This window comes from Erpetoichthys calabaricus, chromosome 6, assembly GCF_900747795.2.
Source record: "Erpetoichthys calabaricus chromosome 6, fErpCal1.3, whole genome shotgun sequence".
NCBI lineage: Eukaryota > Metazoa > Chordata > Cladistia > Polypteriformes > Polypteridae > Erpetoichthys > Erpetoichthys calabaricus.
Genome location: NC_041399.2, coordinates 136850617 through 136868220, shown reverse-complemented (window position 1 = coordinate 136868220; position 17604 = coordinate 136850617). Strand labels below are relative to the sequence as shown.

Genomic DNA, 17604 nt, shown 5'->3' with positions numbered 1-17604 from the left:
AGAAAGGTTTGGGGTAGCCACTCCATATACTTGGAAATTAATGAAAAAGATATGAAAGACAAGACAAATATGTCCATTCAGACCACGCTTAATACATAACTTAAGCAAGTTTAGCCTCACTAATGTTAGACCCCAGCATCACTGGGGCTGTGAAAACAGTTATAAAAGTGTTAGTCCCGAGTATCACTCAGGTAAATATATAGAGGCATCTTGTGTAAGTGTTAGACCCAAGGATTACTTGGGCTGTAAAAGTGCTAATAATGTTAGTCCCGAGTGTTACTTAGGCAACAGTATAGGTATGTCTTACGTAAGCGTCAGGCCTGTGCGTTACCTAAGCAACAGTGTAGATAGTCTTCTCCTAGCCTCATAATGGCATCTCATAAGAAATGTTTTTCAGAAGCCCAGGTGTTGCATGCTCTTGACTCTGATACAAACAGTGATGTTGAGGAGCTTCTCATCAGCAGTGATGATGAAGTAAATTTGTCTTCAGGCAGTGAAACTGAAATGAACAGTGAAATGGAAAGTGATTCTGAGGAATCTGAAAGTAACGCTCGCGTTCGGTTATCTGTTGACCCTGCTCCAAATAAACCAGCATCAACTTCTTTTGATTTTGTGTGGCAGCCAGGAATTAAAGGGAAGGTTGACAGCCAAGATGCACTTACTTACTTGAAGTTTTCTTAATAATGATATGATCAAAATAATTGTTGTTGAGATGAACTGTTATGCTGAACAGTCTCAAATAAAAGATGTATACCTATGCAGTTTCCCAGTCAAAGATATACTACACAAAATACATATTTTGTCAGTATATACAGTATTAGCATTCTCATCATCATCATCATCATTATTATTCATTACTATTATTTGTATCATTATTATACTTTTTACACTTCTGACTTGGTACTTTTAGTGTTTTGCATGTTTTACAGTAGAAAAATGAGATTTAATAAAGTGTCATTTTTCAAGCCAAAAAATGTAACACTTTTTACATTTTTTTTGAGAGAAAATGTAACACTAAGGAGGTTAACAAAATTGCTTTTGTATATGTTGTTGGCTTAGTGAATTGTTGGTGGGCGGGGCTCTGTGAGTTGGCGGGCGTGGCTCTGTCTTGCGTGCGTCTTGGTTGCCATGTCTTGCGTGCGTCTTGCTTGCCATGGATTTAGTGAATTACAGTAATCCCTTGCTATATCGCGCTTCGACTTTCGCGGCTTCACTCTATCGCGGATTTTATATGTAAGCATATTTAAATATATATCGTGGATTTTTCGCTGGTTCATGGGTTTCAGTGGACAATGAGTCTTTTAATTTCTGGTACATGCTTCCTCAGTTGGTTTGCCCAGTTGATTTCATACAAGGGATGCTATTGGCAGATGGCTGAGAAGCTACCCAATCAGAGTACGTATTACGTATTAAATAAAACTCCTCAAATATATTGTGAGCACGGGGGCTGTTCGCACACCTAGAGGATACGGCCGCTCCTCAAAAAATCGCTGAAAGACTACCTTCACATTGGTCCCTTCCTTGCTGGGCTTCCTTGCAGCTTTTTTGTCAAGCGATATGCTTCCTGCACGGTGCTTCACATACTTAAAAGCTCAAACAGCACCTATTGATTTTTGATTGTTTGCTTCTCTCTCTCTCTCTCTCTGACATTTTCTGCTCCTGATGCGCACTCCTTTGAAGAGGAAGATATGTTTGCATTCTTTTAATTGTGAGACGGAACTGTCATCACTGTCTTGTCATGGAGCATGTTTAACCTTTTGAAAAAGAGACAAATGTTTGTTTGCAGTGTTTGAATAAAGTTCCTGTCTCTTTACAACCTACTGTGTTTCTGTGCAAATCTGTGACCCAAGCATGACAATATAAAAATAACCATATAAAAATATGGTTTCTACTTCGCGGATTTTCAGCTTTTGCGGGGGGTTCTGGAATGCAACCCCCGTGATCGAGGAGGGATCACTGTATATATATAGATGCTCTTACTCTTCATTCATAGAGTAACCACCCACTAAAAGAACTTAATATATTTTTGTATTTTCTGAATTTAAACAAAGGCAATTTTAATTCTTCCACTTAAATTACTAAAGCAGTAAATTATTAATTTAACTGAAGAAGTATTATTTGATTTAAAGATAAATACGGCTGAATGTCATTATCAAATAATATACTGTTAATATTTTGTTTATTACAGAAGTCCAAAAACCAATTAACAATATACAGATAAAAAAAGAACTGGTACAGCACTGAATCCTGTGGGACACCAAGTCATATGGGAATGAGGGAGTATTCTCATCAGACTTACCCAGAAGGCAAAATGACCTGGAAAATGAAGTAATCCAATTAATAACAATGCCTGATAGGTCAACTAAATAATCAAGTGTGTTGTGGAAAGCTATGATTACTGTTATGGAAAGCAGCACTTTAGTATAAAACCATATTAATAACAGTGGAAATCCCTATTTTGATGTAGATTTCAGTATTATTCACAAAACATGTTAAAAGAAGTTTCTATGCTAGTACCTGGGCAAGAACATCAGAGTGAGAAGTCCTTAAAAACGTTTACTCTTTTAAGATGAGTTTCTAGGTGCAGTGTTGCAGACATTAGAAAGAAAAGGTAAACTGGAAATTTGCCTACAAAGCTTAATACATTTAAATCTGATTCAGATTTCTTTGATAAAGGCTTAACAATGACTACTTTGAAGGAATCAAAGACAACAGGATAATGCCATTTAATAATGATTAATTAATTTTACTATTAGTTGTGCAACTAATGCAAGTAAGGTTTCAACAAATTAGTTAGAACTGGGCCTAAAGGTCAAGTAGTGGTGTTCATTTTGAAAATCAGATGTAACATCTCCATTTGTATCATTAATTTACATTTTAGCGTGGTAGTTGTAATTGCAGAAGTGATATGATGGGGTGCTGGTATATTTCATATTTTATTACTTTATTTGTAGCTTTATGTTATTGTGGGAAATAGCCCGGACACAGACAGACGGACATCGTTATCTCACCCAACACACGTTTATTTTATACACTATTTACAATGTCAATCAATTGCACAACCCAGTGCCGCAGCACCAATCACCCCAACAGTCCAGGCTTCTGTTCACAATATGCCTTCAGGCCGCCTCCTTCTCTCTTCTATCTCTCTCACTCTCAGACCTCGTCCTCTTCCACCCGACTCCAGCCTTGATTGAAGGGAGGCGGCCCCTTTTATAGTTACCCGGATGTGCTCCAGGTGGTTCCCGGCAATCTTCCGCTGACACGCCCCTGTGTGGCGGAAGTGCCGGCTGTCTCTCTGGAAGCACTCTGGGTGTCTCTTTTCTTCTTCCCCCCTAGCACTTCCTGGTGTGGCGGAAGTGCTGGGGTCCCAAGTCCTCCAGGCATGGGGAAGCCCCCTGGCGGGTGACCACGGGCCCCTACAGAGTTGAACTTCCAAGCCCTGTACCCGTGGCCCCCAATATAACCAGGGCGGTCGCCCCCTCGTGGTCCGGAGGAGGCATGAGCCCTCCTCCTGTCCTCCTGGGCGTCCCGGCTGGGTACCACCCCCAGCCGCGTGCCACAGTTATCTAGTTTATTATTAAAGCAATTCATAAACTAACTGCTTACAATAATAAAATGGAATTTTGTCAGCCAAGTCAGATTTCTCATTTGTCAAATTAGCTATTGTTCTGAACAAACTCAAGGGTTATTAATATTTCATCCATTAGCTTAGAAAACGAGTCTTACAAATGGATGTTGGCAACATTTAAAATAATAAAGGAGAAAATGGCATCAAGGGGAATAAATGATGATGTAAGAACACCTGGATGATTTGGGAAAGAATTTAAAGAAATTATCAAATGTTTCTTTGCTGCAGAAAAGACAAAATTAAAAATTACAGCAATAGTTTCAGAGAGTTTCCCTTACAACCTCACACAGCCCCGCCTAACAGTGGATGATACATCATAGGCTGGTTATAAAGCCTCACTCCCACCTTGCCCTTTTTATGTCTGGAACAGACCAGGCATCTTTAATTTCAAGACCTGTGTGGGAAAAGGAACAGACTCTAAAAAGAAAAAGAGACCTGGAGGGGAAACACAATGAGAAAAATTCAGAGAAGAGAATGTTCAGAAAGCTTTTTCTTTCTAGTATAAAATGTAATTTTTGGTTTAACTCCTTCTATCTATCTATCTATCTAATAGCTTGCTTCTGCAAGCAAATCAATCATTTTTATAAGTGTACTTTTTTGGCATGAATACTATAGAGTTTGCATGGAAGGTGTGATAGAAAAGATAATAGACACGCAAGTTGTTTCCTACCACATTTCAGGCTTTGGTATACAAAGAAAATATAACTACTGAAACAACATGTTTGTGCTTTGATTTTTTTTATCAGTAAACAGCAGGATGCCACAACATGTAATGAGAAGGTCTGCATTTTAATACAGGAATTGTGATTTAACAATTTCAGTAAAGTCAAATTTATTTTAAAAAATTAGTGCATTGATTAGTACTACTAACTCACAGCTACATAGTCCTATCTTCAGACCCCATCTGCCTAGAGTTAGTGTGGTTTTCTAGGTAAAGCTGGGATCCAACTGTATATCCTAATCTCGTTTAGGTTCATTGGCAAGTCTAAACTGGCCTGATGTGACTGATTGTAGTGTGTCAATAATTATACCCTCTGCCCTCTGCTGATGGAGTGATGCTCTGTTTAGGTCTGATTCCTGCTATACACCCTGTGCTGCCACAATAAGCACTGGTTTCTTTCTCTGAAATCCTGTGTTGAGATGAATAAATCAGTGTACAGTAGGCCCACCTTTTTCAAAAAGAGCAGCTTGTTGTATATAATTTACAGTATGTTCAATAAATAGTTAATCTGTGTACAGTATTTGTAATCTGATAATCATTATTTGCCTAAGGTCTATTGCATAAGTGTATAATAAAAGAACCCTTTGTCTATGTCATCTGTGCACAATAGGAAGTGAAATCTTTCTGTAATCTTTGAAAATTATATTGTCACAGATCTGTAGATGGATATAAACAAAATATACAGTTTATACACTGTCACAAACTCCACAAAGAGCCATAGAAAGGTTTGGTGAAGCCACCCGTATATTTGGATTCCTGGCTGCAAAGTTGCAAATAAATGACAGCACTGATGTGTATAAAATGGAGTCCAAAACAGAACTGAGGGAATAGAGGAAAGGTGGAGGTTTTTAAAGGTCAGGACAGGAAGTGGCGTCAAAGGGGCCGGGATCGTAAGGGTCTTCAGCCGTAGGCTCGAGCCTGGACGTGACATCAAAGGGGCCGGAGCCGGCAATGTCTTCCTCCATAGGCTCAGACCCGGAAGTGACGTAAATAGGGCCAGGTGGAATCTACCGTGAATGATCCGCAGGAAATCGAAAAAAAGAATCAGTGCACTCTGCCACATCGTCTGATTCGGAATTGCTCTTACTCAAGCCCTTTAGCTGCCTCCCATGCGCATTTGTGTGGCAACATGCGGTACAAGAAAATACATGTAATTTATCTCAATCGGTTTAAGTTGATATTTTCATCTTGACTAGACTAAAACTAAAAACTTTTTTTATTATTAAATTCCTTTTAGTAATAAAGTATCTATCTATCTAATGGTTAAGAAAAATATCACAATGTTTGACCTAAAAATATGAAGCATACTAAAAACACATATTGCTGTGAAGGATTGCTACCTATATTTTTCAGGCAAGGTCTAGAGAAGTTTTGAGGGAAGGTTGATTAGCACATGCAAGTAAGACAGTCACTGTACTCTGTACATGTGACAATAATGATCCTATAAACTTACGTAGCTTTGGTTTCTGAGTACCACGTGGATAGTCTCCAGTTCAGCAATCTTAAAAAAGCAGGTTCAAGAAATGGATTAAAGATTTTCTTCACAGAATTTCAATCATAATTTTTTAATTAGTGAATAGTGTATTTATGTATGTTATTAGGATATCAAAAATATACATAAATCATTTATCTTGCATAACTGCTTTTATTATGATCCCTCACTGTTTACCATATGATTCATATATAATGGTTTTGTTTATACAGTGTACTTTTCAAGACTAACGTTCATATAATTTTATGTATTTTTTCAGAATTATGTGGGTACTCTGCACAAACTATATCATACAGTATATAGAATTCTGTCTGAGAATGTGGTTTTAAATGAATGTAAAAATTGTTTTAAGTTATACAGAAATAAGACTGGAAATAGTTGCTTCTTGCTGAAAACAATTTTATTACTTGTGTCAGGGTAGGGATCACGAACTCTGCACTCTGTTGATTTCTTATTCGCTGTAGGAATTTCAGTTAGACTGAAATGCTGTTTTACTGATGTAGCACAGCTTCAACATAATTCTTACGTGGAATAAAAACAACGGAATGCTATTGTAAATGTCACAGGTGTTGTTTCAAAGATAAATGTCATAAGTGATACACTCATTAACGTTTGAATTGCGCAATATTTGAACGACAGATTCCGAACATATTTTTCTTGAAATGGAGCCCATCATAATAAACTGCAGGGCAAGTAATCGCCAGCGGATTCATTCATAGCACGCATGGCGTCACTGATACGAGGTGGGCGTGGTCAACGTGCTTTTCAGCGTGGAGCGTGCAGTGGGTCGATTAGGACGCATTTGCGAATGAACTTTGTACTAGTGACCTCACTGGAATGGCTGCTTCCATAAGTTTATTAAAGCACTGTTTTATGGTCAAGACAGGCAGGTACGTTTAAAGTACATAAAAGTTTTTTTTTTATTTTTTTAAAGGAAGACAACTCGTAAAACATCGTCAATGCATAATTTGATTTGAGATATGCATAGTATAACATTGTGAAATGCATATGCAAAATTCTTTTTATTTTTAATCATTGCCAGGCAAAGAGTCAGTACAAAAAATATGTATTTTAAAACATCATCTAAAAACATATAACCGTATTCACGTCACGATTATTCTCTTAAGCTGAAAGCATTTGTAAACAAAGAGTCTTTAGTTTTACCTGTAGAGTGGTCGTGCAATATTAACGAAGCCATTAAGAACAATCGAATCCATTCTGTTTTTACCTCTATGATAAATTTCTATTTATAGTATTGGCTGTTTTTTGTTCCTATGTTTAGTTGTTTCTGACGATGCCCTGCGACTTTGAATTGACTTATGCGAGTCTGATAATGATTACCTTTCTGTCGTTATATAGGTAATTGTACTCCCTTTAATTTATAGAAATAGTTTTTCATCTTAATGTCAACAGTACAAGTTTAATTTTGACTTCATCATAATTATTATTTGTCCCCATATTTCACCGGCATCACACGTGGACCGGAAACAACAGAAGACAGGGACACATATTAGCTCAACTCCTGCCTGTATACGGATAGTTATTGTACATGTTAAATAATAACCGTCAGCTTTAGCACGAACAGAAAGCTGAGCTGAGTACTGCGTATCAGTTACTCAAGAAAAGGTTAGTTTATCCTTCACGTAACAGAATGTTTGAGATAAATACAATTTTTAAAGAGTCTTTCTCTTGATAAATGCAGCATGTACATAGTAATCAGTAATACAGTAAAATTAAAATAAAATACAAGTTTTTTTTTTCGAAATTGTTGTCATTTTGGTACATTTAATAGGACACAGGTTATAATGAGCAAGAATAAACAACAGTTAAGACAACTATGAACAGTTTTTGAAAAAAAAATTCTTAAAGCTATACAGTACTGTATTTAAATTTTCTTTTCTGCTTCTAATACAATTTGTACAGATCAATAATCACTTCATTAACTCATTGTTTTATGTTTGTAATGCATGACTGATACTAAAACTTATGAGTGATAATACATATCGGACACTTCTAAATGTTAGCCATTTGAATGCACTCCTGCATATTTGTTAAGTTGCCATTTAAATAAATATGGTAATCGGCAATAATAATTTGGTGGTACTACAGTGTGCATTGCAGGAGTATGTTGCATGTTGTAGCAGTATATTATATATTTATGTGATTAGCTTATTTGTAATAGTTGACTTACAGTTTGGGCAAGGCTAGTATATTTGTGTACATGTATATGCATTTGGAGGTACGAAATTTTAAATGATTTACAATGCAGCAGAGAACCTGTTAATTGGAAACTTTGAAGCAAAATGTTTTGTATTATCCTGTGTTCGGATTCAGCGGGTTGGAAAATGGATGGATGTTTTGTATTATATTTACATAGTAAGCATCTGTATGCTTGCATTTTTTTTTAAGTGAAGATGGGTGACTTGATTAATTATACATTTTACTTGCGTATTAAATATCGTAATTTTTTTTCTCAATTTGCTCATTCATGTTTGGAGACAGTTGCATTCTGTACTATTCAGAAATAGTTTTTCAAGTATTCTGCAGTTATTAAGTATATTTAATCAAATATTTGTTTTCCTACTATGGAAGTCTGTAGATCTGTTGTTTGTTTCATTCCAGAATTTTTCAAACCTTAACAGTAACAATGTAATAGTTTATTATATTTGCCTTTCTTCATAGCTTGTTCCATGCCTAGTGCCTGTTCTACTGGGATAGTCTAAGATGTGGAATCAAAAACGATAAGATATTATTTAGAAACTTGTCAGTTAAGGTGTGCAGCAAATATTCTGCCTGCTACTGGTGGTATGTCAACTTTCAGTAATTTAATAATTTAGTTTACTTTGATTTACTTTCTGTGACAATGTAATTGCAAATGCAACTGAGAGACAGATGATCAATAAATCTCTGTATTCAATGTAAAGTAATAAAAATTATAAGTAATTTAACATTGATTATTGTAAGTGGGGATAATAATTCACTGATATCTACACGGTTTTCAGGTTTTAAAAAAATGAAACCTTATATGGTTAGATGAATAATTGAGTTGTATTAGCAGACGTTTATGAGGTCGCCTGAACTTTTTTTCTTCCGCCTAAAGAAAATGCAGCATTCTATGATGACCCCAAGGTGGACAAGAGGAGCCTTTTATGAACATGCATAAATTAATGCATAATAAGTAATACTTTAAGCTGTCTTGGTTACCACAGGTTTATCCAATTTAACTTACTGTAGACTACTTGATAAAAATGTTATAATGATTCAAGTAAAGTAATCAAAATCTAGAGGACCCTAAAATAATTTAATATTTAATGAAATCTTGAAAACTTTAGTCTTTAACCTGTTTTTAATTAAATGTTAAAAACTGATTCAGCATTTATAAATATATTCTTATGGACATCCTGGCTTATATTGCTATGTGCAATAATACTTCTTAATACTAATAATAAAAATTGAAATGTTCTATCTGTACTGTTGAATTAATGAATTCCATGGTAATTTAGGATATTCTCATTTAAAGAAACAATTTTTAAAGCTGTTTTTGTAACAGCATGCTTTTTTTATCAGGTTTGTTACAGAATCACACTGTTAGGTTTATAACATTTACTCTTGTATGATTTTTATTTGTATTATGAGCTAGTTAAAAAATGTAATTAAAGAGTAACATAGTGGATTAATTGTCCAAATCTGTTCCTGTTTTTTTTTTTCTCCCCCCTCATTTGTCCAAATTTTAAGGCTTTAAGGTTAGACAGTATGTGGGTCTTCCAAGGTATTTTGGTGCTGGAAGTTTCTTTTAGCAATTTTTTCAGGGGCTACTGCATCAGCTGCAGCTCTTTAGTATTTAAAACATTCTACCTTAACATTGCTGTCTGTATTAGGTAATTTCTAAATTCAGACTGATTGTTCAGAATATTAGCAAACCTAGAAGCTGCTCTACTTTACCAACTGTATGCGTATGGGTCACAGAGCTACCACACTTAGGGAGCTTATTTACTTTTCTATTCATTTCTAAGTTAAGATGCTTGATTTTTTATTTTTATATATATATATAATATATATATAACTTTCACACTGATAAAGATCATTACTTACTTGGTACAGATTTAACCAGCAAGAAAAACCATTGTGACAAGTTTTCGTACAAGCTGCTTTCGCAATCGCATATGCAACATTAGGAACAAGCCAACACTGCAGACATGAGCAAATCTGCTGAGATTTCACTATTTTGACATTGGGGATAATAATAATAATAATAACACATTTTATTTATATAGTGCCTTTTTCGTGCTCCAGGCGCTTCACAGAATCTCAGAAAGAAACAGCAGGTACTGTATATGTACTGTGCATCCGGAAAGTATTCACAGCGCATCACTTTTTCCACATTTTGTTATGTTACAGTCTTATTCCAAAATGGATTAAATTCATTTTTTTTCCTCAGAATTCTACACACAACACCCCATAATGCCAATATGAAAAAAGGTTACTTGAGATTTTTGCAAATTTATTAAAAATAAAAAAATTGAGAAAGCACATGTACATAGGTATTCACAGCCTTTGCCATGAAGCTCAAAATTGAGCTCCGGTGCATCCTATTTCCCCTGATCATCCTTGAGATGTTTCTGCAGCTTAATTGGAGTCCACCAGTGGTAAATTCAGGTGATTGGACATGATTTGGAAAGGCACACACCTGTCTATATAAGGTCCCACAGTTGACAGTTCATGTCAGAGTACAAACCAAGCATGAAGTCAAAGGAATTGTCTGTAGACCTCCGAGACAGGATTGTCTGGAGGCACAAATCTGGGGAAGGTTACAGAAAAATTTCTGCTGCTTTGAAGGTCCCAATGAGCACAGTGGCCTCCATCATCCGTAAGTGGAAGAAGTTCGAAACCACCAGGACTCTTCCTAGAGCTGGCCGGCCATCTAAACTGAGCGATCTGGGGAGAAGGGCCTTAGTCAGGGAGGTGACCAAGAACCCGATGGTCACTCTGTCAGAGCTCCAGAGGTCCTCTGTGGAGAGAGGAGAACCTTCCAGAAGGACAACCATCTCTGCAGCAATCCACCAATCAGGCTTGTATGGTAGAGTGGCCAGATGGAAGCCACTCCTTAGTAAAAGGCACGTGGCAGCCCACCTGGAGTTTGCCAAAAGGCACCTGAAGGACTCTCAGACCATGAGAAAGAAAATTCTCTGGTCTGATGAGACAAAGATTGAACTCCTTGGTGTGAATGCCAGGCGTCACGTTTGAAGGAAACCAGGCACCGCTCATCACCAGGCCAATACCATCCCTACAGTGAAGCATGGTGGTGGCAGCATCATGCTGTGGGGACGTTTTTCAGCGGCAGGGACTGGGAGACTAGTCAGGATAAAGGGAAAGATGACTGCAGCAATGTACAGAGACATCCTGGATGAAAACCTGCTCCAGAGCGCTCTTGACCTCAGACTTGGGCGACAGTTCATCTTTCAGCAGGACAACGACCCTAAGCACATAGCCAAGATATCAAAGGAGTGGCTTCAGGACAACTCTGTGAATGTCCTTGAGTGGCCCAGCCAGAGCCCAGACTTGAATCCGATTGAACATCTCTGGAGAGATCTTAAAATGGCTGTTTACCGACGCTTCCCATCCAACCTGATGGAGCTTGAGAAGTGCTGCAAAGAGGAATGGGCGAAACTGGCCAAGGATAGGTGTGCCAAGCTTGTGGCATCATATTTAAAAAGACTTGAGGCTGTAATTGCTGCCAAAGGTGCATCGACAAAGTATTGAGCAAAGACTGTGAAAACTTATGTACATGTGATTTCTCAGTTTTTCTATTTTTAATAAATTTGCAAAAACCTTCAACTTTTTTCACGTTGTCATTATGGGATGTTGTATGTAGAATTCTGTGGAAAAAAATGAATTTAATCCATTTTGGAATAAGGCCATAACATAACAAAATGTGGAAAAAGTGATGCGCTGTGAATACTTTCCGGATGCACTGTAACATTGGATAGAAATGTTTCCTGAATAGAACACTAAAACATAGATACAGGGTACACAAAGCATTAAATAGAATAAAAGACAATAAAGCAGAGTAAAATACTGAAAGAAAAGCCTAGCAGGTAACATTTTGTTTGTGATATAACACATACATAAATTATACTCGGCATCTGGACAGAGGAATACCGAATGAGGAGGCAGAATGTCAGGTTAAGTTAAATGTCTTCCTGAACAGATGAGTTTTAAGTTGTTTTTTAAAAGAATGACTTGAGTCAGCTGATCTAATTAATTTTGGAAGCTCATTCCAAAGTGTGGGGGCAATACAGCTAAAGGCCCTGTCACCCATAGAGTGCAGGTTAGTGCAGGGCATAACAAAATTGCCAGAATTGGGGGACCTTAGGGGGTGAACAGGAGCATAATGATGGAGAAGGTCACTGATGTAGTCTGGTGCAAGGCCATTTAAGATTTTGTAGGTTAATAATAGAATTTTTACAAACAATTCTGTAAAACACAGGGAGCCAGTGGAGACGAAGCAGGATGGGTGTGATGTGCTCAGTGGTGCTGGTTCATGTTAGGAGAGGAGCAGAGTTTTGCATCAACTGGAGCTGTGATACAAGATTAAAAGCAGTACCTGCCAGTAGGGAGTTACAGTAATCGATGCAGGATGTGATAAAAATCAGGGACAAGTTTCTCAGTATTAGAAAAGGTGAGAAATGAGCGAACACAGAATATGTTGCGGAGGTGAAAGTAATACATTTTCTTAATGTGGTTTATTTATTGGATGAATCAAAAATGACACCAAGATTCCTTGCATCAGAAAAAGGTCTGATGAGATCACCGTCAAGAGACACTGAGTAGGTAGTGCCAATTTACAGGAGTTCAGTTTTGTTGCAATTTAATTTTCAAGAGTTCTGGTCCATCCAGGTTTTAATTTCACAGAGTCAAGTTGTGAGCTGAAGAAGTGCTGATGAAGTCTCACTTTTAACATTGAAATAGAGTTGAGCATCCTCCGCATAAAAATGATAACCCAGTCCATGATGTGGCTAATAGGAAGCATATAGATACAGAAAATCAGGTGGCTGAGGACAGAGCCCTGAGGAATCTCTTGTGTGACTGGCACTGAGCTGGATGTACTTTTGCCAAGACTAACAAACTATTGCCTGTCAGTCAGATAGGACTTAAACCAGGAAATAAAATAGATAAATAGATCGATAGATAGATACTTTATTAATCCCAAGGGGAAATTCACCTACTCCAGCAGCAGCATACTAATACAAAAAAACAATATTAAATTAAAGATTGATAATGATGCAGGTCAAAACAGACAATAACTTTGTATGATGTTAACGTTTACCCCCCTGGGTGGAATTGAAGAGTCGCATAGTTTGGGGGAGGAACGATCTCCTCAGTCTGTCAGTGGAACAGGACATTGAAAGCAGTCTGTCGCTGAAGCTGCTCTTCTGTCTGGAGATGACACTGTTTAGTGGATGCAGTGGATTCTCCATAATTGATAGGAGCCTGCTTAGTGCCCGTTGCTCTGCCATAGATGTCAAACTGTCCAGCTCCATGCCAACAATAGAGCCTGCCTTCCTCACCAGTTTGTCCAGGTGTGAGGCGTCTTTCTTCTTAATGCTGCCTCCCCAGCACACCACCGCGTAGAAGAGGGCGCTCGCCACAACCGTCTGATAGAACATCTGCAGCATCTTATTGCAGATGTTGAAGGACGCCAGCCTTCTAAGGAAGTATAACTGGCTCTGTCCTTTCTTACACAGAGCATCAGTATTGGCAGTCCAGTCTAATTTATCATCCAGCTGCACTCCCAGGTATTTATAGGTCTGCACCATCTGCACACAGTCACCTCTGATGATCATGGGGTCCATGAGAGGTCTGGGCCTCCTAAAATCCACCACCAGCTCCTTGGTTTTGCTGGTGTTCAGGTGTAGGTGGTTTGAGTTGCACCATTTAACAAAGTCATTGATTAGGTCCCTATACTCTTCCTCCTGCCCACTCCTGATGCAGTCCACGATAGCAGTGTCGTCAGCGAACTTTTGCACGTGGCAGGACTCTGAGTTGTATTGGAAGTCCAATGTATATAGGCTGAACAGGACCGGAGAAAGTACAGTCCCCTGTAGCGCTCCTGTGTTGCTGACCACAATGTCAGACGTTCGGTTCCCAAGACGCACATACTGAGGTCTGTCTTTAAGATAGTCCACGATCCGTGCCACCAGGTATGAATCTACTCTCATCACTGTCAGCTTGTCCCTAAGGAGCAGAGGTTGGATTGTGTTGAAGGCGCTAGAGAAGTCTAGAAACATCATTCTTACAGCACCACTGCCTCTGTCCAATTTGGAGAGGGATCGGTGTAGCATATAGATGATGGCATCCTCTGCTCCCACCTTCTCCTGATATGCAAATTGCAGGGGGTCGAGGGCGTGTTGAACCTGTGGCCTCAGGTGGTGAAGCAGCAGCCTCTCCATGGTCTTCATCACATGTGATGTCAGAGCAACAGGCCGGAAGACATTCAGCTCACTAGGACGTGATACCTTTGGGACTGGGGTGATGCAAGATGTTTTCCAAAGCCTCAGGACTCTCCCCTGTTCCAGGCTCAGGTTGAAAATGCGCTGTAGAGCAGGGGTCCCCAACCCCCGGTCCGCGGCCCACTACCGGTCCACAGCCATCTGACAGCCGGGCCGCGAGAGAACTGCCGGCAACGGCGACTCACTCAGACTTTTCAGAACGCTTGGCGGGCGGGGCTTTGCAGCGGCGCAGAGAGAGGAGAGAGACCGAGGTGAGAGAGTATTACAACAAAGTATTCTATAGAAATCACGTTACTACGAAGTACGTTCAACAGATGCTTTCATTACAACGAAGTGACCTTGAAATGCTTGAACGAATCATCCACAGAGCAGTTAGATCTGTGGTCGCAGCTCAGATGTGCACGTTTGCACAACGATCCCCAAACAGAAACATTGTAAAAAAATCTCTTTCTTCGAACTTTCCTCGTACTGTTTTTTTTTTGTTTTTTTTTGCTGTTTTTGTTGTCTGTGGTTTTCAGTGATTCCTTTTGCTTATTACTTGTCAACATCTGAAAAACATCCATTGGAATTTAACTCATTGTCACCCTCCTATAGAAATGGCAGACACAAAAAAAAGATAGCAGTGTTAATGTTTGTGATGTGCAATCTGTTGGAATGGCAAATACAAAGCATATGTCTTTGTTATATGCAAAAAAAGAAGAAAAATCTCAGATTGCAAACGTATGCGAACTGCTTAACATTTCTATTATTATTAAAGTTATTATGTAAATTGTGTATAAAACTGCCCCCCCCCAACCAACCCCCCCAACCGGTCCGTGGAAAAATTTACATCTAATAAAGTGGTCCTTGCTGTCAAAAAGGTTGGGGACCACTGCTGTAGAGGACCCCCCATCTCCAATGCACAGACCTTCAGCAGTCATGGTGATACTCCATCTGGACCCGCTGCTTTGCTGGCACGAAGTCTCCTCAGCTCTCTGCTCACCTGCGCTGTTGTAATTGTGGGTGGGAATGTCTCTCCTATGCTGGTATCAGCAGAAGGATGTGTAGAGGGTGCAGTACTCCGAGGTGAGAGTGAGAGTGGGTTAGGGTGGTCAAACCTGTTAAAGAAGTTGTTCATTTGGTTTGCTCTCTTCACGTCTCTCTCGATGGTGGCACCCCGCTTCGAGCTGCAGCCAGTGATGATTTTCATCCCATCCCACACTTTCTTCATGCTGTTATTCAGCAACTTCTGCTCCAGCTTTCTTCTGTACTACTCCTTCGCCGCCCTGAGCTGGACTCGGAGTTCCTTCTGCACCCGCTTGAGCTCATGCTGATCACTGCCTTTAAAAGCCCTTTTCCTCTGGTTCAAAAGGCCCTTGATGTCACTTGTAATCCATGGCTTGTTGTTAGCATAGCAGCGTACAGTTCTTACTTGAACTACAATGTCCATACAGAAGTTGATGTAGTCAGTAGTGCAGTCATTAACCTCAATGTTCTCACTATGTGATCCCTGCAGGATATCCCAGTCTGTAGTTCCAAAGCATTCTCTCAGAGCCTTCTCTGCCTCCATGGACCACTTCCTGAATGAGCGTGTGGTTGTAGGTAGGACCCTCACTCTTGGTTTGTAGTGAGGCTGAAGCAGAACCAGGTTATTATCTGCTTTCCCAAGCGCAGGCAGCGGGGTGGCGCTGTATGCGTCTTTACCGTTTGCATACAGTAAATCAATAGTCTTATTTCCCCGGGTGTTAGTCCACATACTGGGAGAAGGCAGGTAATGTTTTGTCCAGCGTCACATGGTTAAAGTCTCCAGCAATTAGCACAAGCGCCTCAGGGTGCTGCGTTTGTAACTTTGCAACAGCAGAATGGATGATGTCACTCGCTGTCTCCACGTCCGCCCGAGGAGGGATGTATACAATAACAACAATTATGTGTCCAAACTCTCTGGGCAAGTAATAGGGACGCAAACTTACGGCCAACAGTTCGATGTCCCTGCAGCAAGTGGAGACTTTGACGTTAACATGTCCAGCGTTACACCACCATGTATTAACATAGAGAGCGAGTCTTCCTTTGTGCTTCCCGCAGGTACTTGCATCTCTGTCCGCTCTAACTGTGCTAAACCCGGGTAGCTCCACGTTAGCATCTGGGATGGTGGTAGTTAGCCACGTTTCGCAAAAGCACAACAAGCTGCATTCTCTGTAGGTTCTGACATTTTTCACCAGCGCGGCCAGTTCGTCGATCTTATTAAGAAAATAAATGTGCAAAATATACAAGTTCAGGCAATACCATTCAAAGTAACTTTTTGAAATCTAAACTAGTCACAATTGCGTGGAATATACCTCTGTTTTAAGATGAAAGAGTTTGAAAATTTGGCCGTGCTTTTCATTGGTAGTTTTTGAAATCAAAATCTTGTACTGTTTTGATGATGCCTAAATAAAAATGAAAGTTTCTGGACACATTTCATTATAGAATAAATGTGCAAAATTTTAACAAAATTATTCCTCTGATGCAGACACACTGATGGATAAAAATGACAATGACAGCAGGTTTTTTTTTTTTTTTTTGCATTATACACGAATACATCCAAAAAGCAAATGTTTTCTTGTTATGAGTATTGAAAGCTTTAAAGTTCACATTTGATTTAACTGTGCTATTAAAATCGGTTGAGCTCATTGGAATGAAGGATAAGTGATTAATGTGTATGACAGTGATTTCTAAAAAAATTAATCAGTGTTAACTTTTTAAGGACTTTCTGAAATGAGAGGAAGTTATGAACAAAGGATAGTGCAAAATGTTGTGTTTAAACGATTCAGTGTTCACAAGAGATCTCAAACTCCAGTCCTGGAGGGCCACAGTGGCTGCAGGTTTTCATTCTAACCCTTTTCTTAATTAGTGACCAGTTTTTGCTGCTAATTAACTTCTTTTGAATTAATTTTAATTGACGTGCTCATGAAGACTCAGACCCAATAATTTTCTTTATTTTCTTAATTTAAACAATAATGAGATACAAAATGAAACAAAACTGTGACCATCATACAAAAAGGGTGGAGGTCTCAGGAATGTTGATTTGCTCTGGTCTCCAGAACATGTCAACAGTGCTCTTAGAAAAGTAAAGAAAAAATCAACAATTTTGAAACTATCTGCTATTTCACAATGAGAGCAGCATCAAGTCATGGGATTAAAGAATGGGTTTAATTAACATCAAGATTTGGGGCCTAATTAAGCAACTGGTTGGAGTGAAATTGGTTGTAGACTTAGTTGGTCTTCTATTGGC

The 17604-nt window shown here is 38.9% G+C and overlaps 1 protein-coding gene across 1 annotated transcript in view; it reads left to right on the top strand.

Moving 5' to 3' along the window:
- Positions 1 to 6583: 6583 nt before the first annotated feature.
- eci2 (enoyl-CoA delta isomerase 2) overlaps positions 6584 to 17604 on the top strand; it is a 100832-nt gene continuing 89811 nt past the window's right edge. Inside the window, exon 1 of the mRNA XM_028803946.2 lies at positions 6584 to 6734. Coding sequence (XP_028659779.1) covers positions 6682 to 6734 — 53 coding nt within the window. The 5' untranslated portion in view covers positions 6584 to 6681. The remainder of the gene's footprint in view (positions 6735 to 17604) is intronic.